General features: G+C 44.3%; 1 protein-coding gene across 13 annotated transcripts in view; it reads right to left on the reverse strand.

The window, feature by feature from the left end:
- Positions 1–25,862, reverse strand: part of ARVCF (ARVCF delta catenin family member) — a 592,161-nt gene that overhangs the window by 307,298 nt on the left and 259,001 nt on the right. For 7 of the 13 annotated variants that reach the window (XM_075898313.1, XM_075898316.1, XM_075898314.1 and 4 more), the window contains one exon: positions 16,757–17,001. The exons of the other annotated variants lie outside the window; for them this stretch is intronic. In XM_075898313.1, the coding sequence (XP_075754428.1) occupies positions 16,757–16,972 (216 nt within the window). In that variant the 5' untranslated portion in view covers positions 16,973–17,001. The remainder of the gene's footprint in view (positions 1–16,756; positions 17,002–25,862) is intronic. 13 annotated transcript variants of the gene reach the window in all.

The following is a 25,862-nucleotide window of genomic DNA, read 5'->3' on the forward strand; positions in this document are numbered from 1 at the left end:
TTTAAAAAAAGGGCAAACACCAGAGCTTATTTTCTGATTTTAGAACAACACAGGATATGCTGTTATGCCTATGCTGGAGAAATTTATTTAAAATGTTCTTTCTGGTTCTAAGGCACAATGCTAGGGTGGCAAGAGTCTGACACCTGTTTTACTACTATGTAGTACCATGTTAATTAAAAAGACAAGTCTATTAAAAATGGCAATAACAAAAGATCCTTGTACTAAAGGCATTGTCAGTTGAAAATGTGGAAATCTTATTTATTTTATTTTATTTTATTTTATTTTATTTTATTTATAAAAAATAACCTGAACGGCACATCGCTTTTGTACTGCTTTACCTATCCCAGTTTGGAATTGTTAAAGCAATACAATTCTCCAAAAGTGGATGGAATTATACCAATTGAAAGCTCTTTTACACCAGTAAAATTTCTTCCACACTCAGGTGAGTACTAAATTAAACATTTCAGTAAAACAAAAAACAGATCAGAGCCTGTGACAATGTATACAAACCCCACACTGAGCAACAAGGGGTTATGGAGCTGCTCGGGGCTCAGCGAGCTCCATCCCACTACACCTGCAAGGCACACACATACTCTGGGGCAGGCAAGGGAAGCGAACAGACATTCAACCCCTCCGCATCTGAGAAAGGGCCACCAGACAACCATTGTCTGAAGCCTTCCTGAAGGAAGGAAGGGCCAGATCCTAACACACCTGAGAGGAAGTCATTACCTGCATCTCTTATTAATTCCATTTCTTTGCATTAATTCCCTTTGCTTTTTTGTTTGTGGACTACCCCAGAAAAGGGAAAGACTTTTGAAGTGATCTTGGCTGGTGGGCCAAATCATAGAAAGAGGCAGACCACCAAAGGGGCCAATTTTTTGGGTGCTTCAAGGCTAGAACACTCCAGGAAAAAAACTGTGGGTGCTGAACTCTATCAATCAGTTCCTCCCTCCTTCCGCCCAGGCCTTCATGCCTGCTAGTGATCAGCTGTTCAACAGAGTCCAGAGGAGGAAAGGAGGAGCAGCAAAGGCAGAAAGGGGTGGGATGCGGTGAAGCAGGGGTGGGAAAAGGCAGAGTAGGATGTTGAGAAAACGGGTAGAGAGGGAGCGGAGCTATGACAGAGCCAGTGTGGACCATGCCACCTCCCAGAAACTCAGAAAGTCAGTGCCTCTGCAGAGGTGGAGCAGCATGCCTTCAGCAGATAGAGCACCGTTATGTCATGTTTGGCAATGAGTCCATCAATTCATGGAGTCCTACATTCAATTGGTAAATCTGTATGGAAACTGTGCAGACCCAGCCTCAGTGAATCTCTAATAACCCTTCACAAACAAGATAATTACAAATCCTACTGTAGAAAAATTCTTCATTCAGTAAGTGATGTGGCTACATCTACACAGCAACGCTATTTCAGGATGCCACAGTAGCCCAAAACAGCCATCCCGTATCTTAACAGCAAGCCCATTAATTCGGGGTTGCTATTCCAATGTTGCTGTAAACCTCATTCCACGAGGAATAAGGGATGTTTTGGAACAGCAGGTTATTTCAAAATAAGATACGCAATTTGTGTAGCTCAAATTGCATATTTCGAACTACGGTGCAGTGTAGAGAGAAACTTATTCTGTGTTGTATAACAAAAGATACAAACAAGAGGCTTGATCCTTCCCTCAAATGTCTCAGCATTCAATGTTGGCTAATGCATTTACACAACTGCTCAGCAGTGCTGATTTTGCAAGACAGTCTCATAGATGTTCATCACTGGCCTAAGAGCAGGGTCTGGCACTTAAATGAACAAAAGCAAGAATAAAATCAGATGTGAGAGTTAAGTAGTGACGTAAGTACAATGTGACTGCATCCCAGCATTAGAGAGATTCTTTCAAAATGGTACACAAGGATTATTTTCTTAGTAATAGAAAGATTCACACAGCAAATCCAATATGAAATACATTTTTGAAGTGGTGGAGCTTCTGAACTAATACATAAGCCAAAAAACAGTTTAACCTTATCAGATCAAAATGTGAAAAACCAATATAGGTATTTTGGATTTAGAAACAATTACAGTTTTAGACTTACTGTTCCACTCCACTTTGGAAAAACAGCCATTGAAATCAAAATCAATGTACTAATTGTATTTATAGTTTCCAATTCTAGGACTCCTAAGACTCCTCCTCACAACAATACACATGCTGGGAGGAATAGGGATAGAATCACCACAAGCTCCCTCATAACCACTGTTCAATCAATTGTCACTCCTTAACAATGTTTGCCAATTCCATGTTCTGCACACAACACTAAATCCAGCTTTCCTTCCCTAAGGGAACTATTATTTCCCATGAAATAGTGCTTCATAAAGTACAGCAGAGATCCAGAGAGCCACAATAATAACATTATTAGTTTAAACAGCAAGAATTCAAACGGGTGACAACATTAACAAACTAAGTCAAGATGTGCCTCAGGGTAAATTGATGCCCACGTTTCTTTTAATACCAGGTTTAGTAAATCTAGATTTGGAATATGTACACATATGAAACTTCCATTTCGGGCATAAGCTACGTGGCTCTTTAGCCAACCATTAAAGAAAATTCTAAGATCTATTTGTAGAAAATTCATAAAATAAAAGTTAAAAGAATGGGAAGTCAAAGTCAAAGCCATGAAATGTAGGGAACAGTTTAATTCAGTAGGTTATTTTGTCAATTTTAAGTCTTTTCAGACTCCATTTTAAAACTATTAATTTGAAGGGCAAGTGGGACAGTCTTGTGGGCAAAGCTCAGGATTAAAAAAATCTGGGATCTACTATAAATTATGCCACAGACTCTCTCTAAAACCTTGGGTAAATCACATAGGGTACGTCTAGACTACATGCCTCTGTCGCCAGAGGCATGTAGATTAGGCTACCAGGCATAGGAAAATGAAGCGGCGATTTAAATAATCGCCGCTTCATTTAAATTTACATGGCTGCCGTGCTGAGCCAACAAACAGCTGATCAGCTGTTTGTCGGCTCAGCGCGGTAGTCTGGACGCGCGGGTGTCGACATCAAAGGCATTTGTCGACCACCCAGGTATACCTCATCCCAGGAGGCATACCTGGGTGGTCAACAAATGCCTTTGATGTTGACACCCGCGCGTCCAGACTACTGCACTGAGCCGACAAACAGCTGATCAGCTGTTTGTTGGCTCAGCGCGGCAGCCATGTAAATTTAAATGAAGTGGCGATTATTTAAATCACCGCTTCATTTTCCTATTCCTGGTAGCCTAATCTACATGCCTCTGGCAACAGAGGCATGTAGTCTAGACGTACCCTTACTTTTTGTGTCTTTCTTTTCCAATCTGTAAAACAGGGATATTTGCCTGCTTTGTATGAGCAGGAAAATACTTTGAAATCTTAGTAAAGCACTGCAAGATCACTGGAAAAAATATTGGAAAGATCAAAGTATTGTTGTGATGTATTCACTGGGAAAAGCTAATCTTTGAAAATGGTGCTGTTTAATTTTTGTAATGAAGCATTAACATGAACGTGAGTTTATTGATAGGGGCAGGAGCCTTTGAATGTGCACATTTTTAGTCAGGTCTTCAGCTGATGTGAAATGACATAGTTTCGTTGAAGTTAATGCCAATTCACACAAGTGAAGGATCTGGCCTTTTATGGTAATAAGTTTCACATGTGTGAGCTGTTTTTATTAAAAGTAATGTTCTTGAATATTAAAAAGTGTGTGTTTTGAATGGTTAGCCAAGATTCAATGACAATATTGCTACTCTTTGTAGTTCAGGGTGCTACAGTAAAGGCCCTACATGTGCACTTTTGTATCTTTTGTTTACATCATCCAACTCCTCACAATAAGAACTAAGTTGAAGTTAAATTTGAAGCAAAGTGAAATAGAAGCAGGCAGATTAAATAAAATTCCTCACACATGAAGGGTATTAAGCTTTATCAAGTTTATAAAAAAATCACATCAGTAGAGTCTTTAACGTTTGTGAAAGAAACAAGATACGCACTATTCACAAATGCCACACTTAAAAGGTTATTGCACTGTGCCAGCATTTGTCAAAGGATAAAATGGTCAAATCCATCTGTGCTGCCAGTACTCTGACAGGTTGGGACATCAAACTTCAGAGTTACCCTTTTACATTCTTGTTTTCCACAAGCAACATGTAGAAAGCTAACAGAAGGATGCCTGAAGAGCTGGCTCTGCTCATTTGAGTGGACCAGAATTGCAGTTTCAGTAACATATAGCTAGGGACAGCCACATAGCTTCTAGTTCCCAAATCTATACAAGAATACGCTGACCTGAATGTAGCGAGAGGTGGTGTGGTTTTAGTAATTAATATGATAAGGCCTGGTCTACACTAGGAGTTTAGGTAGAATTTAGCAGCATTAGGTTGATTCTCTAAACCAGTGTTTCTGAAAGTATACCGTGGAATCCCCTGGAATTCCGTGGGGCCAGATCCAGGCAAGCCAGGGGCCACATCCAGCCCCCAGGCTTGAGGTCCCCCCACCCTCCTGCACGCAATCTATGCCAAGATTGCAACGGTCATGGAGGAGAAAGGATACGCCAAGGATGCCCAGCAGTGCTGAGTGAAAATAAAGTTGCTGAGGCACTCATTCCAGAAGACAAAGGAGACAAACAAAGATCTGGAGCATCGCCACAAACATGCTGTTTTTATGAGTGGCTGCATGCGACCCTGGAGGGGAAATGGGGACATGACCAGCTTCCCTAACCAGTCCATGAATTCCTCCCAAGACACTCTTCTAGCAGCCTTGGGCAGCAGTGTGGAGGACAGCATAGAGGAGGAGAATGGCCAGCAGGCAAGTGGGGCAACTGATGTCACAGAGAGCCAAGAACATTTTTATAAACTTTGGAGACGATCCCCACCTCGCAGGACATCTCAGACTCAGGCACTGATCTCAGGGAGGCCTCTTCTGGTGAGTTCACATTTTGTATCTTGTTAAAAGTGGATTAAGGGTGTGATCTGTAGCGGCTACTATGCATACACAGTGGGGGGGGGGGAGGGAAATCCCTGGAACAGCTTGTTCATGTGCCTGGAGACAGAGCAATACATAAATAATAAATGAATGGAGATTGCCTACCTCCTAGAACTACCTTGAAAGGTCATCAAGTCCAGTCCCCTGCCTTCACAGCAGGACCAAGTACCATCCCTAACAAATTTTTGGCCCAAATCCCTAAATAGCTTCTGCAAGGACTGAACTCACAACCCTGGCTTTAGCAGGCCAATGCTCAAACCACTGAGCTATCCTTCCCCCCTACACAGCTCCATAAAGCTCTCATAGAGCAACTTTTTAATCCTGCTCACAAGGTTTCAGGTGAGGCCTGCCTTATTCTGTCCTCCACAGTAGGATACCTTTCTACACCAACCCAGCAGGAAGTGGTCTGGTGTCATTGCACCATAAGGTCCAGATTTCTGGCCACATTCAGTCAGCATCTGCTCTCTGTCACTCTGTGAGATTCAGAGAAGATTGATATTGCACATGGCAATCTGGACAAAGTGGTGAAAGCTATTAGCTGATGTCTCTGCAATAAACCTCTGATTGCTCAACCCCCAGTGAAGCATGACTTAAGTCCCTGTCCTGCTGCCATGCCCAGACCTCCTAGCCCCTCTTGCCTACATGCTGCTATGGGAAGGGAAATTGGCACTCTCCCAGCAAACGGGGTGCTGAAAATATGAGCACTGCATGATCTCCTGCCCTGAATTGTCCTACTTTGCTGCCATGTCCAGAGCCTCTATGTCCCTCCCCACAGGCTCAAGTCCTGGCCTGTCCCTTACCATGTCTGCCATCAAACTGAGCCCAGCTGCCCCTCTAATATCACTGTAATGTATCTGTTGCATAGTGGGCACTCAAAAGCATAACTGTGGCTTTGTACATTACACATCCCTTTTGCCTTTAGAAAGACCTTCCTTTTATGCTAAAAGATTAGGTTTTATAATCAACAGTGTATCTTCTGTATAGTCTGCCCTTCATTTTTCATTACAGTGGGTATAGCAGTGATCACACTGCACACTCTACTAATCCCGCCAGTTGTCTAGCTGGCACATATCCGCAGGCAAAAGCATAATAGGGATGACATGTTCAAGAGCACATGCAATCTGCCCACTTGGACAGAGCGTGATTAAGTGAGTGGAGGAATACGCTGCTGCTGGAGATGCGAGCAAGGCATGAGAAAAGGAGCACATTCAGGGAGCTGGAAGTAAAGAACCAGGAGAGAATCTTGAAGATCATGGCAGATGTGATGAACTGCACGGTGGCCTTCCAGGTCAAGCACTGCACAGGCACCCCCTTCAGCTATTGCAGACCTCACCACAGCCTCCTGTTGCAGGGGTGCTAGACCATGGTGGGAAAGAGAGAGGGGCAAGGGTAGCCTCACACTCAACCCCTAGGGTGCATCCTGAAGTAAAAGGCTGTCCTTCTCACAGTTGTGTTCCGCCCACTAAAGCTCTCACCTTGAACTCCTTTTCTATCCCTGCTGTGTTCGCTAAATAAAAACACATGATTTCTAAACAACAGTCTCTTTGTCCCTTGTGCTGCATGGGTGGGGGTACTTATAGGAAAGCACACTTAATGCAGGGGCACCTCATTAGCAGCAACATGCATGACTCTCAAATTGCTGTCTGGCCATTCATAAAGCTGTTCTTTAAAGTCTCCTTGATTTGCAGTGCCCCTCACTCTGCTCTACTTATTGCCCTGGTGTCTGGCTGCTGATACTTACTGGCGAGGTGCTATGACTTGAGCCCCTCACCCTGCCATATAACTTCCCTCTTTATGGTCACAAATGTTATGGAGCACACAACATGCTTCCACCACAACGGGAATATTGCTTTTGCTGAGATCTAACCTAGTGAGTAAACTGCAAAACCTTCTGTGACAGTCCGGGCCGGGTCTGGGCACAGCTGAGGGCGTCCGCTCAGGGTGAATTGCTCAAATTCACGGCTCCTTACAGCCCCTGACTGGAGGCCCTTCCCAAATATGCCACAAACCAGTCACACAGAGCACTTCAGCTGCCTACCTGGCCAGCCAGAAACCTCACGAGCGAAAGCACTCTGACACCCCAGCTCTCTCCGTGCCCCAAACAGCCCCAGGCCTAACACACAGGTGAGGGGTTTTAGGACCCAATCTCACCTACCCTGAACGGGTTCTCTGGTTCCAAGAAACCAGCCACAGTTCCCAGGTCAATTTACACTCTGGATCTCACCCACAAGATCACACTGAGACAATCCTTTAGAATCTACAATCTAAAGGTTTATTACTAAAAGGAAGAAAAGCATGAGAGTAGGTTGTTAAAGGAGAATACATTACGTACATCAAATCACCCAGTTCTTGATGCAGGCTCTTAGCAGAGATGTTATAACTGCTAGCTTAAAAGTCTCTGGTGTACATCCTATGTCAGGATGGGTCCACAGTTCTTTCTGGCTTGTGGTTCCCTGCAATGCTGCTTCTGGGATCAAGAGTTGAGCTGAAGACCAAAATGGAGGGTGCCAAATGGCACTTATATACCTCTCCTGGCATCTTCTTGGCTACAGCAGGTCATCTGCTCAGTGGCCTATCCCTGTGTTCCATGCCGGTAGCCCTTAGGTGTCAGTCACATTCCTGAGATGTGTACTGGAACCTGGATTTTCATTGTCTACTTGCTAATTAGCATAGCCATAGGCTGAGCTTTCCTTGCACATTGCTCTGCTTCAGACAGAGAATCTTCCAACATCAACACAGAGTACATAATTGTAACTCCACATACAGACATTATACAAGTACATGAGTAGCATATACAGAATCAGTAGAGCATAAGCTTTCGTTTGACACCTCATATGGCCCTTTTTGTATACACTTTTAGGGCAAACCTCTCCCCCCCCCCCCCCCCGATGGATGCAGCAGTGATCTTAGCTGCTCCCCTTAAAATCCAGTAACGTGACACCTTCCTTTTAAATGCCCAAAAGCACATTCTATTGCCATTCTGCACTTGCTCTGCCTCTAGTTGAACTGCTCTTTACTGCAGTCCAGGCTACTTGTGGATGGCTTCATGAGCCACAGGAGCAAAGGGTAGGCTGGGTCACCAAGGATTACTATTGACATTTCAATATCTCTGATGATAATTTTCTGATCTAGGAAAAAGTTCCAGCTTGCAACTTGCAGATGAGGCAAGAGTTCCTAAAGTTGGGCATGTCATGCATCTATCCAGATCATCTCATGGTGATGGCAGTGAAAAGGCCCTTGTGATCGACCAGTCCCTGCAGCACCATTCAGAAGTACCCCTTGTGATTTATATATGCTTGGGCAAGGGGATCTGGTACCACAGCATTCCATCTATTACCCTGCCGCTGTTAGGGAACCCCCGTGGGTCAAAGTCCTCCACATTTCCCAGAATCACTGTCCTCTGTAGCAGAAGAGTATTGTTTGCCTTGGCTACTTGGAACACAACAGCCTCCACCGTAGATTTCCCCACTCCGAATTGATTCCCAGTCGACCAGTAGCTTTCTGGAATTGCAAGCTTCCACAGGGCAAATGCCACACACTTCTCCACTGTCAAAGTGGATCTTTTTTTGTGCTTCAGGGTCAGGGAGAGCAATTCACAAACTTCTGTGAAAATGACCTTACATATGTGAAAGTTTTGCAGCCACTGCTGATTGTCCCTGTAACCAGGTGGGACCCACTGCCACAGGCCTCTCCTGCTGGACACTCTGGGAATTAGCTTTTTGGTGCTGGAATGGCCCCTTCTGGCTGGTATCTCATCCACAGTTACCTATTTTCTCCACTTCTGGGTACTGCCCTATCAAGGTGGTGCCCGACCCCTTTATCTACCTTCCCTCAGTGACCCATTGCCAGTCTTCACCTAGCTCTTTACCTCAGTGGCAAACTGAAATGGCCAACTGCTGCCTTCTGCCATCCTAGTAGTGTCCCTTAGTATCCTCAGGCCTTGCTTCAGGCCAGGCAGCCTTGGCAGAGCTTCCCCCACCCTGTCTGCCTATTCCCAGCCCTGTTCTAAGTCAGGAAGCCTCTAGCTTCCCTAACAGGTAGGTCCCACCGGCTTCCCAGCCAGAGAAAGAGTGAGTCTGTATCTGTCTCCTTCCCTCCAGGAGTCTTGATTTATACTCCCCTCAGCTAGGCCCTATTAGCTAGTATTGCCTCAGTTGTGAGCTATGCTCTCAGCCCTCTTCCAGGGCTGGGTTTTATCCTTAAAGAGTCAGTGTGGGCCAGTGTTCCACTGTGATGCTGGCAGCATTTGTTAGTTGCTCAACTCAAGTGTTTTGCAAGAGAATATGTTCATGGCTCCCAAGATTCTTCCTCATTCTGGCTGACCCCGGATATGCTCTGGATATACTTCAGCATAAGGCTCCCTATCATTAATATGATTGCCATAATGCTTTGATGCTCAATGGGATCTACAATGGGATCCATGCTTAAGCTGCTATAGCATCTCTGTGGATAACCAGGGGGGGAAATGTGTGCAAAGAGACTGTTTGCCATTGCTGGAAGGGGATAGCGGGGAAGGGAGCATTACAGGATGCTGATGGCATATACTCAGAACCACCCACTGCATTGTTTGGTCCCAGTGTGAACTAAGAGAACCCCAGAATGCAAAGGGGTGCAGGAACTGTGGGATAGCTACCACAGCGCATCATTCTCAACATCTACAGTAGTCATCCTGCTGGGGACGCGCTACTTTGAACTATGTAGAATTCTTGCACACAGTGGGGACATGCACCTTCAACTTTACAAAACTGAGTGCTAAAAAACTGACTTTAATACATTTGACCTTATCTTACAGTGTGGATATGGCATAAGACTAATGTGCACATAAACTTTACACATTATGAGCATGCTGTAGGGCAAGAGAAGTTTCCTATGCCATTTTCAAGGGTGGCTGTGATGCTGGCAGACCAGATGACAGTTCATAGCAAACCCTGTAAGCCTGACGGAACAATGACAAAAGCATAGCTGGAAACCAGTCTGGTGATCTCTGTGTTAGTATTGTTAAAATAGGGATTAGATTTACATTTAGTGTTTAAATTGTATGAAATGCTTATAAACTGCTGCATGCTAGTCTCACAAAAACTGTATCCCAGCTCCAAAAGGTACTATTTAAGTGTTTGTTCTGTGACTACGAAAGTATTTGCTCTGAAACTACGTTTACTCTCTCCTCAGACCCTATGCTACCAGCACTCCTAGCAATCTTTGAAACACCTCTGACTTCTTGAGGAAACTACAGAGCATCAGTAGTCTTCCAGAAAACACCATCCTGGCCACCACAGACGTTGCAACTCTTTACACCAACTTTCCACACGAGGAAGGACTACAAGCTGTCAGGAGCACTATCCCTGATGATGCCAGAGCACATCAGGTGGCTAAGCTATGTGACTTTGTCCTCACACAAAACTATTTCTAATTTGGGTACAGTTTATACCTTCAAGTCAATGGCACTGCTATAGATACCCACATAGTCCCATAATATTGCAACATTTTTGTAGCTGACCTCAAATATATCCCCAGCTCTTGTCCTCTAATATCCTTTCCCTACTTACGCTACATTGATGACATTATCATCATATGGACCCACAGGAAGGAGACCCTTGAAGAGTCAACAATTTCTACTCCACTTTCAACCTCAACCTGGACAGTTCACATAAGAGATCCACTTCCTTGACACTACGGTACAAATAAATGATGGTCGCATAAACACCACCTTTTACAGGAAATGTAGTGTCCCCGATTCTTACCTATATGCCTCTAGCTTCCATCCAGGACACATCACAAGATCCACTATTTACAACCAACCCCTAAGATACAATTGGATTTGCTCCAATCCCACTGACAAATACCTACAAGATCTTTATCAGACATTCTTGAAACTTAAACACCCACCTGGAGAAATGAGGACACAGATTGACAGAGCCAGACAAGTACCCAGAAGTCAACTACTTCAAGACACATCAAACATGGAAAATAACAGAACACCACTGGTCACCACTTACAGCCTCCAGCAGAAACCCCACCAGTACATCATTGTCAATTCACAACCTATCCTTGAAAACAATCCCTCACTCTCACAGGCCCTAGGAGACAGGCCAGTCCTCACCTACAGACAGCCCCCTCCCAGAAGCAAATACTCCCGAGCAGCCACACACTACTTCAGATATATTCACCCAAGAACCTACCCCTGCAACAAACCCTGTTGCTAATTCTGTCCACATATCCATATAAGCAACACCATCCCAGGACCTAACCACATAAGCCATGACATCAGGGGCTCATCAAGTCCCAGCAAAGCCCCTCCACCATGTATACTGACCACACTGAACAATCTCTATAACAATGGATAAATGGATACAAACCAGACATCAGAAATGGTAATGCACACGAACCTGTAGGAAAACATTTTAACCTTCCTGGTCTCTCAGTCATGGGTTTAAAAGTAGCTGTCCTTCTACAAAGGAATTTCACTAACCAATTACAGAGAGAGACTGCAGAACTTAGAATTCATCTACAAGTTTGACATTGTTACCCTCAGCTTGAATAAAGACATTAATTGGTTTGTGCATTACAAAGCCAATTTCCCATGCCTTTAACATCCACATTTTCACATCAAAAACTGCAAATGGGACACATCCAACCCAATTTATTAGCCTCATTACCATGAGTCCTACAGTTAATAGGTACTTCTTTTGCAGTTATATATATCTTGGTTTCTGTTATTGACACTTCCACTCACACAAAGAAGTGGGTTTTCCCCATGAAAACCCATGACCCTATACATTGTTGCTAGTCTCTAAAATGCCACACAACCACATGGAACTTGTTACTCCTGTCTCCAGGAACCTCTTGGAGCTGTCTGTCCATACGGAGTTAGTCAAGTCAATTATCCCCCAACCAAAGAAAGTGGAGGCAAGCAAACAGCCTCTGCACACCCAGGAGCTTTGGCAGGCATGCTGCCTCTAATAAAGGACTGTGCAAGCCAAGCACAATTACCCCCCTTAGCTTTTTCTCAGGTAAAATTCATTGAAGTCAATGGACAGTTACATGTGTTTATCAGCTCTCATGTGGGGGGGAGGGGTATAGCATGGTGTTAATATTTAAGCAGTTAGGATTCAGACCTGCAGACAAAAACTCTTCAAGCATCATTCCAGATATTTCCAATTACTATGTGAACAAACCGTTTCTTCAATGTTTATAATGGAAGAGGTGGTGAAATGACTTCCCTGTACATCAAAACATTTTTAAAAGCTTTCAGTCCCCCTCCCACCCAATCACCCCACATTGAAATAGCTGCATGCAAGTAAAAATCTTTTTGCCATTAGAATGCATCTGTGACATCATATGCCCATTTGACATTTCCTGGTGCTGGTTAAGAGATGATGCACGCTGCTAAATAATGCCTGAAGCATATGCAGCAAACACCGACAAATGGAGTACAATTTGCTTTTGCTATTTGTGTGCTCCCAGCCCAGACTGAGCAGACAGAATGACATAAGATTATTTTTCTTTCCATTTAGTGAAAATGGCTAGCTGAGTTGCTTGTAGCCTAGAACAAGGAGATGCTGTTGAGGTAATGAAGGAGTGTAAGGTTGGTGTAAAAATAAAAAGAGTGCAGCTGACAAAATATCAAGAATGAATTAGAAACAACATTTGCATAAGTCCTTGAGTTTGGTCTTTAAAGGACTTCAAGAAACTGTTACAATTCTGGCACATTGCTTCTGTCCTCCTCCCTTTTCTAATAAAATCTTTGTTTGAAAAAAAAAAAGAAAAAGAAAAAAAATTAAGCTAAGAATGCTATCTGGGAAAAGCTTTGGAGTACATTACTACAAGGAAAAACAGAAAGAGATGCTGCTCAGGCATACAGAAAAGCTTTGCTTACAAATACTTCACTTTGCAAGTTTCTTGGCCAGTTTCCATCCCAACTGTCAGACATGATGTAAAACAGAAGCCCTGGGCACAAGGGTCATTACAGATTACAGCCGCTCCCTGAGTTACGAACAAGTTACGGACCAATACTTGGTCCATAACTCGGATCCCATAGAGTTACATGGCGACGGTGCTGTTCATAAGCGAGGATTGCCATTCGTAACTCGGATCCGAATTTATGACTGCTTTGGTCGTAAATGCGGATGGACGTAAGTGGAGGTGGTCGTAACTCGGGGAGCAGCTGTATATGGCATTTTTCATAAGAACAAGAGTGTTAATCCTCATTTATTGCAATAATTAGATTTTGTATATAATTTCCATTGTAGCTTCAAATGGAAAAAATCAGTTTTAGCCGCAATGTTAAGTTATATTATATTAACATAAGAATGGCCATACTGGATCAATCCAAAGGTCCATCTTGCTCAGTATCTAGTCTTCCAACTGTGGCTAGTTCCAGATACTTCAGAGGGAATGAACTGAACAGAGTAATTTATGAATTGATCACTCCTCTGTCATCCAGTTGCAGCTTTTGGCAGAGGTTTAGGGACACCCACAACATAGGGTGCTGTTCATTTCCATTTTGTCTAATATGCATATAGACCTATTCTCCATGAATGTATCTAATTCTGTTTTGAACCCAGTTACTTTTTTGGCTTTCACTACATTCCCTGGCAGCGAGTTCCATAAGTTTACTACTGTGTTGAGTGGAGAAGTATTTTCTTATGATTGTTTTATGCCCAGGGTTGTTAACTCTTCCAGCTGGACAAATCAGACACTATTTGTGGCAATAGCATCTTGTCAATCCAGTCCAGGAGAGTTGACAATCCTACTTAAGCCATCAATCTATTAGGGTATATCTACACTTGCACCCTAGTTCGAACTAGGGATGCAAATGTAGGCATTTGAAATAGTCAATGAAGTGGGGATTTTAATATCCCACGCTTCATTAGCATGATCTCGCCGGCGCGTTACTCCGATCAACAGCTGTTTCGAAAGTGAAAGTGCATGCCAAGGAATAATGTTAGTTCGAACCAAGGGGTTTGGTTCAAACTAATGTGTCCCGGTGAGCACTTTCGCTTTCAAAACAGCTGTTGATCGGAGCAACGCGCCTGCGAGATCATGCTAATGAAGCGCAGGATATTTAAATCCCCGCTTTATTGACTATTTCAGATGCCTACATTTGCATCCCTAGTTCAAACTAGGGTGCAAGTGTAGACATTCCCTTAGTGTTTTGGGTGACTCTTGGTTCTTCTGTTATGAGAAGGGGTGACTAACATGTCCTTATTCACTTTCTGCACACCATTCATGACTGTACAGACTTCTAATATGCCCCCCTTAGTTGTCTTTATTTCAAGCTGAATACTGTAATCCCAATCTTTTTAACCTTTCCTCACATGAAAGATGTTTCATATCTTACTCATTTTTGTTGCCCTTCTCTCAACCATTTCCAGTTCTAATACATCTTTTTTTAGATTGTGTATTGCACAGAGATTCATCACCCCCCAATGAACTACAGCCATTCAGCAGCATATAGTCTGTACATGGTGGATGTGCCCTTCATGATGGAAAGCACCATAAATGTAAAGCTACTGCATTTGCAATCTTTAAATATTCTGTATGTGGTGGTAGGGTCAAATTTCACTCTTGGTTTAAACTCCATTTAGATCAGTGTTTCAGGGATTAATTTGCCCTTCACTGTTTTCATGTATTTTACATAAATGTTAACCACACAGTATTACGAATTACTAATTGTGCACATTTAGCTAATTAAAGTTATTTCAGAGACAGTAGCATTTTTTCTATACAAGCTACCTCAAAAAGCTAAACACCAGTGATTTACAAGTGAAGTATTTTATGTCTATCCCCCCCAAAAGGTGAAGGACTGAATACACATGTAGACTGCACTCTGGTTTCACTTATGCACGCAGTGCCTTCCAGAAGAAGGACAACTTAGTGTCTGGTTACATTAATCCTTCTATTGATTTGAACAGACATTGATTGGGTTTTAAAGCAAGGCAGTGCAGGAAAGCTCATACTGTACCTGATACGTGAATAAAGAACTTGATTCTCCACCTGTTAATCTGTCGCCTTTCACAAAGTCACTCAGAAAAAGCAAAGGTACAGGTGAACCAGCCTTTTAAAATTTATGCAGCACTCCCTCTAGTGGCTAATCATCAGGATAACAACTTACAACTACTAACAGTTAATGGAGTTACTCCTTTTGCCCAAGTGACAACAGTCAGTTCTTTGCAGCTGCATGTCCTAATTGAAAACAGATGTCAAGGATAATAAACAGTTGACTACATGTCTAGCTGACTTTCACAAACTACAATTTCTCCATATCTACACACTGAGTTTGTAAGCAACAGAAGACACAGATAGAACTCTCTGACTCTGACAGATTCCATGAAATACTGCCCACCAAAAATGTATTCGCATAAAGCTGTTTTGACATTACATGAACATTATCCATATGTATCAATTGATGCAAGCGTCTGGTATGAATGAGGTACACGCTAAGGATGTTAATTAGTGGTTAACTGACTAATCAATTAGTCGATGGAATTTCCATTGACTACTTGACTAGTCGATAGGCACTGCCGCATTCATCTTTTGAAATGTACAGGAGCCCCTGCTCGGGCTCTTGTATATTTCAAAGGAGGGATGCAGAACTCCATGTGCAGCCCAGGGCCACCGGGAAGTCCTGCTGACTCTGGGTTGCATGCAGGTACCAGCTTTGAAATGCACAAGAGTCCCCAACTGATTCCGAGCTCCAACATGGCATTTCCGCAAAACCTGGGATCAGGTGGGGAATTCTCAGCTGACCCCAGACTCCATATGCAGAGCCACACAGCTGATCCTAGGATCAGATGTGCAGCATTGAACGCATGTAGCCTGGGGTCAGCTGCGGTCTCCCCAGCTGATCCCAGGTTCCATTTCCGCAGAACCCAGGATCAGCTGGGGACTGCCCACCTCATCCTGGGTTCTGCAGAAATGAGGGGATCAGCTGTGTAGAGCAGCCACTTTCAAGTACCTCCTCTCCCTGCCCTTTGCTGCCTCTATTTCATAAAGACAGAAAGGGGAGGGGAATCGACTAGTTGATTGACTATCCAATAAGGATTATCAGATAGTCGACTAGTCTTTAACATCCCTTGTATATGCTGAAGTCTCTAGAGGATCAGGGTTTCATTGTGGTCCAGAGCCTTCTCAATACTACTGTTGCCGCTGCATTATTTCGCTCAGGCTTCCAATTAATTTGCTAGTTTAAAGAATCAGAAATACAACTAGTTTGTCATTTCACATTGAAAGAGTTAAGGAAGAGCAGGAGACAAAACTATGGCTGGGAACTATGAAAAGACACACATACAGACCAGAGCTTGTAACTTGAGAACAAAGTCCTTCACTTGAATGAACATTTTGTGTGCTATATTATGAAACTCTTACTAAAGGACAGGCTGGTGTCCTTAACAGAGGCAATCCACCATTTTGACCCAGTCCCTGTTCTATCAAACTCTAGTTCACATCAAAAGGAAATTTTACTTGATTAAGACATCATCATTTGGTCCTGCTTTTAAAAGAACAATGAGCACCACACTGGAGCACGGACACAGTGTTAGGAATAATCATTGGGGTAAAAAGAGATGAGTGTAATGTTTTATCCTAGATGCTATAATTCTTGACACCCACCTCAGTCAATCAAACAAATATGCTGAGTTCAGTGATTTTCTGTTTCATAATACATACTATGGAATGAAATGTTGATGACACAAAAATGGGAGGAGGCTCTGTACTTTCTGGAATGGGAAATTCTGGGGTGTGTGAACTGTAGTGACAGGTGAGATAAGCAGGCTGTTACCTGCAGGACAAGTTGCTGCCACGCAGTTGCTAGTGGCTGACCATTGCCAATGTTGCACATGCTCATTCGTTCTGAGGGCTGATTAGCACGTTCAAGCTGCAAGGAGACATTGCGTCGCTCTTCTTCAAGTGCACGGGTGAGCCGCTCGAAACGAGCCTCTTGCTCTTTAACAGATGCCAAAATGCTGGCAGCAGACCTGACATCATACTCATCCATGATTGTTCTCAAATGTTCCTGCCTGTTAACTGACCAGGGCAAATGGAAAGGGTTAGGTAAAGGGGCAGGAAGATACAGGTGAAAGGTTAAGAATAAAAAGTACATATTAATTACTCTATTAAATAGCATTCACTCTACTATGCAAATTTCAATTGCTCTTTGAAAAGACTTCATCTCCATCCACTGATTTTATTTTAAATTAAAAATAATTATTCCAAGGCTTCCCTGTTTTAAAAAGTGGTCCCCTTAGATAGATTATTTAATTCCTTTGATCTTTCTCTTAAAATTTCTGTCTCACAAGAGATTTTTGTGTCTCTTGCAAAACTAATTTCATTGTGCACACAATAATGTTATTGTTAAAAGAATATAAAGATGATGTTACTTTCCTTTATTTGCTGAAAGAACATAGTCTTTGTAACTATTTATCTGCCATCTCTGACTGATAGCAGGGATGATAACAATTAAGGCTTTCAACAGAGAAGCTCCATGCGTCTTGACAAAAAATGCTACACTCTTATTGGCTGTATGCATTTGTCCTAACAATGTCACTCATTGGGCACACGTTTTGAAGGATTCTTTAAAAAGAACAGTGGAAGGATCCCTGTAAATTTGGACAAAAATATGTACATGCTATAATGAGGAAGGAATAGCAAATTATAATACAGAACATGCTTTTTAAATCTAAGTTGCACAACTACAGATGAAGTTTCTTTAAGCCATGATTTCAGCATATTTTCTTAGAATGTATTTCCATACCAGAGTATATGCATGCATGACAACCAATGAAAACTTTCACAAATAGCAGTCAGACATGCAGCTGCTTCCTACTAATGTAAATGGGGAAAAACAAAAGGACATTTTCCATGTAAAAGGTATAAGTCTCTATATGTTGGAAGAGCCAGCAAATCATTCAGGTTTCTTTTGAGATATCTCTGCATCAACTACGTCATTTTAAGATGATCTCCATAGTAAGCACTCTCAGCAGGTGTGTGATGCATGAAGCTCAACTTCCACACTGACCTTAGAATCATAGAATCCTAGAGCTGGAAGAGACCTCAGGAGGCCATCAAATCCAGCCCTTTGCCCAAGGCAGGACCAATCCCAACTAAATCAACCCAGCCAGGGCTTTGTCAAGCTGAGACTTAAAACCTCTAGGGATGGAGATTCCACCATCTCCGTAGATAACCCATTCCAGCTTCACCAGCCTTCTAGTGGAATAGTTTTTCCTAATTTCCAACCTAGACCTCCCCCACTGTAACATGAGACCATTGCATCTTGTTCTGCCATCCCTCACTACTTTAAACAGCCTCTCTCCATCCTCTTTGGAATCTCCCTTCAGGAAGTTGAAGGCTGCTACCAAATCCCTCCTCACTCTTCTCTTCTCCAAACTAAACAAACCCAAATCCCTCAGTCTCTCCTCATAGGTCATACGCTCCAGCCCCCTAATCATTTTGGTCACCCTCCGCTGAACTCTCTCCATTGCATCCACATCCTTTCTAAAGTAGGGGGCCCAGAACTGGTCACAATACTCTAGGTGTGGCCTCACCAGAGCCGAATGAAGGGGAATAATCACTTCTCTAGATCTGCTGGCAATGCTTCTCCTAATGCACCTTAATATGGCATTAGGCTTCTTGGCTACAAGAATATGGCTCTTCATGCATCACACTGTCGACTCATATCCATCTTCTCATCCACTGTAATCCCCAGGTCTTTTTCTGCAGAACTGCTACTTAGCTAGTCGGTCCCCAGCCTGTAACAATGCTTGAAATTTACACTTGTCATTGTTGAACCTCAACAGATTTCTTTTGGCCCAGTCCTTTAATCTATCTAGGTCACTCTGGACCCTATCCCTGCCCTCCAGTATATTTACCTCTCCCCCTAGCTTAGTGTCATCTGCAAACTTGTTGAGGGTGCAATCCATCCCCTCTTCCAGGTCATTAATAAAAATGTTGAACAAAACCAGTCCTAGAACAGATCCTTGGGGTACTCCGCTAGAAACTGACTGCCAACCTGATATCTAGCCATTGATCACTACCCGTTGGGCCCGACAGTCTAGCCAGCTTTCTGTCCATCTTACAGTCCATTTATCCAATCCATACTCCCTTAACTTGCTGGCAAGAATATTTTAGGAGACCGTATCAAAACTGTTGCTAAAGTCAAGATATATCAGATCCACTGACTTTCCCACATCCACAGAGAGTTATCTCATCATAAAAGCTAATCAGATTGGTCAGGCATGACTTGCCCTTCATGAATCCATGTTGACTGTTCCTGATCACTTTCCCCTCTTCCAAGTGCCTCAGAATGGATTCCTTGAGGATCTCCTCCATGATTTTTCCAGGGACTGAGGTAAGGTTGACTGGTCTGTAGTTACCTGGATTGTACTTCCTTTTTTAAAGATGGGCACTACATTTGCCTTCCTCCAATCATCCTGGACCTCTCCCGATCTCATGACTTTTCAAAGATAATGGCCAAAGACTCCGCAATTACATTTGCCAATTCCCTCAGTACCCTCGGATGCATTAAATCCAGACCTATGGATATGTATATGTCTAGCTTTTCTAAATAGTTCCTAACTTGTTCTTTTCCCCACTTAGGGCTGTGTCCCTCCTTCCCCTATTGCAAATGTTTAAGGTTAAGTAGAGTTAAAATGGTTTCACATAAGAATTCTGACCATTCTGCAGACACATGATTGTTTCAATTCAGTCTCTTTCCTGAAACTAAACGATAATGAGTAAACCACTTACAAAATCTGCAACTCAAGTGCTCACAAGGGAATATTCTCTGCTTTCTCCACAATTCAACCACAATTCAAGACAATTTTTGTCTTGTCAGGAGCTAAAGTACTTACAAATTCTTAACATGTCCTTTCAAAGGGCGTTATCCCACTTATATGTGATTCTGTGGGTGCAATTAACCGCTCTAGCTATAGGCCAGTAGTTCCTTTTGTTTTCTATCTACAAAAAACCCCACCATGTGCTCTTGTGGTCCTGCAACATATCGTTAACTCTTAGGATACTTCTACACTAGCCCCCTAGATCGATCTAGGGAGGCTAATGAGGGTGACCGAAATTGCAAATCAAGCCCTGGATTTAAATATTCCGCGCTTGATTTGCATGTTCCCGGCCGGTCGTCATTTTAGAAATTGACTAGCCTGAAGTAACTGCCCGCATCTACACGTGGCAGTGAAACGTGATTCCAATTTAAAGCCCCCAATTCGAATTAGCTGGTAAACCTCATTGCAGGAGGAATACCAGCTAATTCAAGTTAGGGCTTTAAATCGGAATCCCGTTTCACTGCCGCGTGTAGACGCAGGCAGTTACTTCGGGCTAGTCAATTTCTAAAATGGCGACCGGCCAGGAACATGCAAATCAAACGCGGGATATTTAAATCCAGGCGGAACCAAGTAGTATAAAAAGATTCAAAGTCTGCATTAATACGGCAGGGTATGAACTGAAGCGCATTAAGGCGTACCATATACAGAAAGCAGAAAACTATTCCTTTCCCCTATACCTGACAGAGAAACCACAGGGGTGGACAGGCTTCTTAAAAATGTATTGATCCATAAATCCTCTGTAAATCTTAAGAGTCCTGAAGTTGGTTAAAACATCTGTATGAAGAAAAAAAATGCTGCATGAAAACTGCCACCTACCACCCTACGTACACAGTTCTTTAGACCTCTTGGAAGTGGTTCCTGGACTGACTGGTACAATGGTCTGCAGACTATAAATAGAGATCTACTGCCATATGTGATTTAGCAGGAAGAAAATGCATGTGGTGGGTTGAAGTCCTAATGTCAACTCTCGAAATGTTCCTGTGAATGCCTCAGATTGAGAGCAGGTTGAAGCTCAGTTCCTATGGAAAACTCAATATGGGAAAACGTACTGTTTCTCCTCTAAGAAGAAGCATGGTAAATGCAAGATCTAACAGATGAACCTATTGTGAATTAAAGCTTATTCAAAATGTAGGGATTCAGAAAAGTAATAACTTCCAGAAAACAAAAATAATTGGGTCCCAGATCAGAAAGATATAACTGAAAATTTTACATTTTAGGCTTTAAGTAAGCAGCAAACAACTCTCTTGGCCTGAGCTTAGAAAGCTTTTTCCAACACAGAGAATGTATTACTCATAATCTGTTTCTATTCTCTTTGTGGCACACTGGAAATACTCCTACAAGATGCTTCCATAGCCTACAAAAGTCAAATTAGTTGGGAGTGGTATGAAGGAGAGAATACCAAAATGATGTACAGTAAAACTCCATTAGTTCGGCATCCAATGCTCCGGGACTGATGGTCCGGCACCATCAGGAACCTGGAAGTCCTGGGGAAGCCGGACAGGCTTCCCCCATTCAGCTGCTGCTGAAACTGACCCGCAGCTGAATCGGGGAAGCCGGGAGCAGAGCAGCTGGCGTGCTGCTGGGTCGGTCTGGTAACGTCGCCCCTCGGGGCTGCGGGACCAACCCGGCACCACCCCAGCTGCTCTTGGGGACGCCTGGGGCAGAGCAACTGGAGTGCTGCCAGGTTGGTCCCGCAGTACCAAAGGGCAACGCTGCGGGACCAACCCAGCAGGACCCCAGCTGCTCTGCCCCAGGGATCCCCGATTCAGCCGCTGCTGAAACAGAGCTGCTCTGCCCCGGGCTTCCTGGAATCAGCCACTGATCTGTTTCAGCAGCGGCAGACTTGGGGACCCCTGGGGCAGAGCAGCTGGGGTCCTGCCGGGTTGGTCCCGCAGCCCCGAGGGGCAGCGCCACAGGACCAACCGGGCAGTACCCCAGCTCCTCTGTCCCAGGTTCCCCAAGAGCAGCTGGAGTGCTGCTGGGTTGGTGCCGTAGCGCCACCCCTCGGCGCTGCGGGACCAACCTGGCAGCACCCCAGCTGCTCTATTGCAGGCATCCCCGATTCAGCTGCTGCTGAAACTGACCAGCAGTGGCTGAATCAGGGACTCCTGGGGCAGAGCCTGACTATCGTAAGGGGGGGCTATGAGGGATCTGGGGTGGCATCCCCTCCCACTCCACTCCAGACCCCTTATAGCCCCCCCTTCTGATAGTCCGGCATATCTGATAATCCGGCACCCCCTGGGCCTAAAGGTGCTGGATTATCGGAAGTTTACTGTATTAACTACTTTAAACAAATTACAAATCTACTTTCTCCTAACAGTATAAATAAAAAATGCTAACAATTCACAGTGTCTGTTTTAAGGAATAGCTAGAAAGTTAAAGTCTGAGAGGTGAGAATAGTCCTTCCTCTCTCCAACTGATGACTTTAAGCAGCAGTGTCATTAATATAAAAGGAAAAAGACAAGGATTATATGTGAGCTGTGTATACTTTTCAACCCATGCTCCGAGAACATGGCTACGTCTATACTGCGATCTTCTTGCGGAAAAGAAAATGCAAGTGGTGCTCATTTGCAGGGCTCGACAAATCATGTAATCTACTCGCCCATGGTGAGTAATTACAAGCAGGCACAGCCAGCGCCGCACGATCTGTGCATGTGGAGCGCGATCTGCACATGCGCAGCTTGCAGAACCGTGCAGTTGGCAAGCAGGGCTCACCACCACTTGGCAAGCCCTGCTCATTTGCATATATCATGCTCGCATTTGCATTTCCTTTTCGGATCCCTTTTGCGCAAGAGGTTTTTGAGCAAAAAAAAGCTGTGTAGCTGGCTCCTTTTTACGCAAAAACCTCTTGGGCAAAAGGGATCCAAAGAGCAAATGCAAATGCGAGAGCAACATATGCAAATGAGTGTTCCATTTGCATTTTCTCTTCCGCAAGAGGATCACAGTATAGATGTAGCCATGCACGTGACAAAGATTCCCCTTCATAAAATCCTTGAATAAATGTAGGTGGCTGCTGATGCCACACAACTGAGAACCTCCCTCCCTCTACAAAAATGATATGATACAAATAATATCAATCTCTAGACAACCTTTTACGACTTCATGCAGGAAATAATACACTAGCCTCTTTGCAACAATAAATACTGTGTTTCTTTTCTTTGTGTACAGAGAAAAACCCAGGCAGAAAATAAATGTACAATTAGTGACCATAAAAATCTTGATTGCTACACAGAAGCAGCAGCAGAACCACTAAATGCCTTTTAAGAATGGGTGGACAAAGACAGACTTATGAATTTCAAATGATTTATTAGTAGATAAATACTTGCTTGCTGTTGATTCCATTTCCAATTATTTACCTAGTGTTTCAGCAATTTACACTATCAGCAGTCTAGACTAGTGGGGAAAAGTACTGACTCATGAAGTTAGTTACACAGCCTGCCACTTGCAATTTGCTACCATTTGTAAATAAATTCAAGTATGCTGCAAACCCTATAAATAAATGAAAAACACTTAAACTATACCAGCCAGGTAAAGATTATTCTTTATGCTGCAATTCTAGAGACATACTCTAAACACAGCAAACAACTTCACAGTGTCAAAGGCTATGCTGACAAAAGCAAATCTGTTTTCCCCTACCTATGTGATTCTAAATATCCTGTTATGTTGTATTAGAGATAGAATACAGACCTGCAGTAAACAGATCTGTCTTTCCTGACTGCTCATATTTATAATCATGCACCAAACTGCCTGATATGGGTCAATGTAAGCAAAACCAGTTTAAGTGAACACTAAGGCTGTGTCTAGACTACAGGGTTTTGTCGACAAAAGTGGACTTTTGTCGACAAAACTATACCTGCGTCCACACTGCCTTTGAGTTATGTTGACATATCGTCGACAGAACTCGGCAGTTTTGTCGACATATGTAAACCTCATTCTACGAGGAATAACGCCTTTTATCGACAGAGTTCTGTCGATAGAAGGCATTATTGCAGCTACACTGTCCTTTGCGTCCACACTGTTATGTCGACAAAGCGGCTTGCTTTGTCGACAGAACTGGATGTAGTCTAGATGCTCTATGTCGACGTAAGCGTGTAGTCTAGACATACCCTAAGGGTAAAATTCCGCCCTGTACAAAAGGACTAGCAAAAGAGCCATACACTACATATATCCAATTCATGCCCTGTTCAAGGAATGTGCCTTTTGGAACTGATAGAATGCAAAAGTTTTGCTAGTCTTCTGTAAAAGGGAGATGTATCCCTAAGAATTCTGTTGTATGAAGAGTCATAGTGCCAGTGTGCAGGTCTCTATGGCTATATGTCTACACTACAGAGTTTTGTCGAGAAAAAGGCCATTTTTTCCAACAAAACCTGAGTTACATCCACACTGCAATCGCATTCTTTCAAAAGTAAATTGAAAGAACACAGTGGTTTTTCCGGCGTTGGTAATCCTCTTTCTACGAGGAAGAAGCCTTTTTCCGAAAGAGCTCTTTTGGAAAAAGGCCCCTCTTAAAACTTCAGGGACTCTGGATAAGCCTTGTGACAGGAAGCCAGCCTAAGAGCAGCACCTCATCGCGCAGCTCTCCCTCCCACAGGCCTTGCCACCCATGGAGGAGCCACAAGCCCCCCAGAACCTTCCTGGCCCTCACAGGGAGCAGCCCTAGGGGTCCCAGAACCCACCCAGGGGACCAAGAAGAGGACACCCTCACAGTCCAAAGCGGAGATCTTGTCCTTCCTCAAGCTGTGGGGTAAGGAAGAGACATTGCAGGATCTCCACTCAAAGTGGCGCAACACTGCTATTTTTGAATACAAGGTCACATCCCTGGCGGAGTGAAGACATCAATAGGTCCGGAGTAAGGTTATGGAGCTCTGCCAGGGATATATCAGGGCCAGAGAGCACAGCTCACACTTAGGGACAGAATCCCACACCTGCCCCTATTACCAGGAGCTGCACCAGATCCTGGGGGGGGGGGAACATTTTCCCCACCCGTCATGCTGGACTCTGGCCTCTAGACCCCCATTGTTGCCCAGCCGGAGGTCACAGCGGAGGAGGAGGAGGACCAGGGCCTGTCAGCCAGGACGTCTCCCAGGCCTTGTCTGATGCCGGGGAGGGATCTGCAGGTGAGTGCTCTCAGTTTATCACACACATAGGGCAGGGGGAGGCAGGTGCAGAGGGTGGGGGGGGGCAAGCATCGCTCGGGCTGCTTAGGCTGGCATCATGCTGCAGTATGTGCACATGGAACCACGTGGAGCGATAGTGTGCGCCACACAGACTCAGTAGGCAGCCCCTGAGCACAGGTGGGATCCTGCTGCCAGGCTAAGGGGAGGCTACACATGCATCTGGCCCCAGGGTGGGGGTGTGGGTGGCTCTCTCAGCACCTGCCACAGCTGAAAGGAAACTCGCCACAAGGGCACAGTCATGACCCCAGACACGCTCAGAGTGCTACACACAGCACATGGGCATGCCTGCCCGTGCGAGGCGCATCTGTGTGTGTGGATCCTAGGGAGGGCCAGGCTGCTCCCAGCTCCTCTGCTGCCCGTGGGGTCCCACTGTGGCCGGACACTTCTCTTGCCTGCTTGTCCATGGGACAGGTGGGAGGGGGAAAGTGAGCAGCACTTTCCTAGAACCTAGGGGCCCCTGTGAGGCATGGCCCACTGTTCTCAGGACATTCCCCCCCCCCCTCTGGCTTGAGGACTGTTGGTCGCTACTCACAGAAAAGGACATGGCCTCACGGATAACTGACTGCTTCTCCCTCTTTGTGTTCGCCACAGCCGGACCAGCCAGGACTGAGGAGCGAGCCATGCCACCCATAGTTCAAAAAGACCTCATGTGGCAGGGTTCTGCACAACATGCAGCAGACCGTGGTGCAGAAGATCCGCGAGGACGCTGAGTGGTGGAACCACGCACTGGATCAGCTCATGCAGCGGTGTGATAACATGTGTGCCATCATGAGAGAAATGATGGCATACCCACCTGCTGACCTCCCTCCGCCCCCCCAGCTATGCTCATTCCCCCTCCCCTTCACCCCCATGCAATGCCGCTGCTCCTTCCCCACGT

This window comes from Pelodiscus sinensis, chromosome 15 (assembly GCF_049634645.1).
Source record: "Pelodiscus sinensis isolate JC-2024 chromosome 15, ASM4963464v1, whole genome shotgun sequence".
In the NCBI taxonomy this organism is placed as follows: domain Eukaryota; kingdom Metazoa; phylum Chordata; order Testudines; family Trionychidae; genus Pelodiscus; species Pelodiscus sinensis.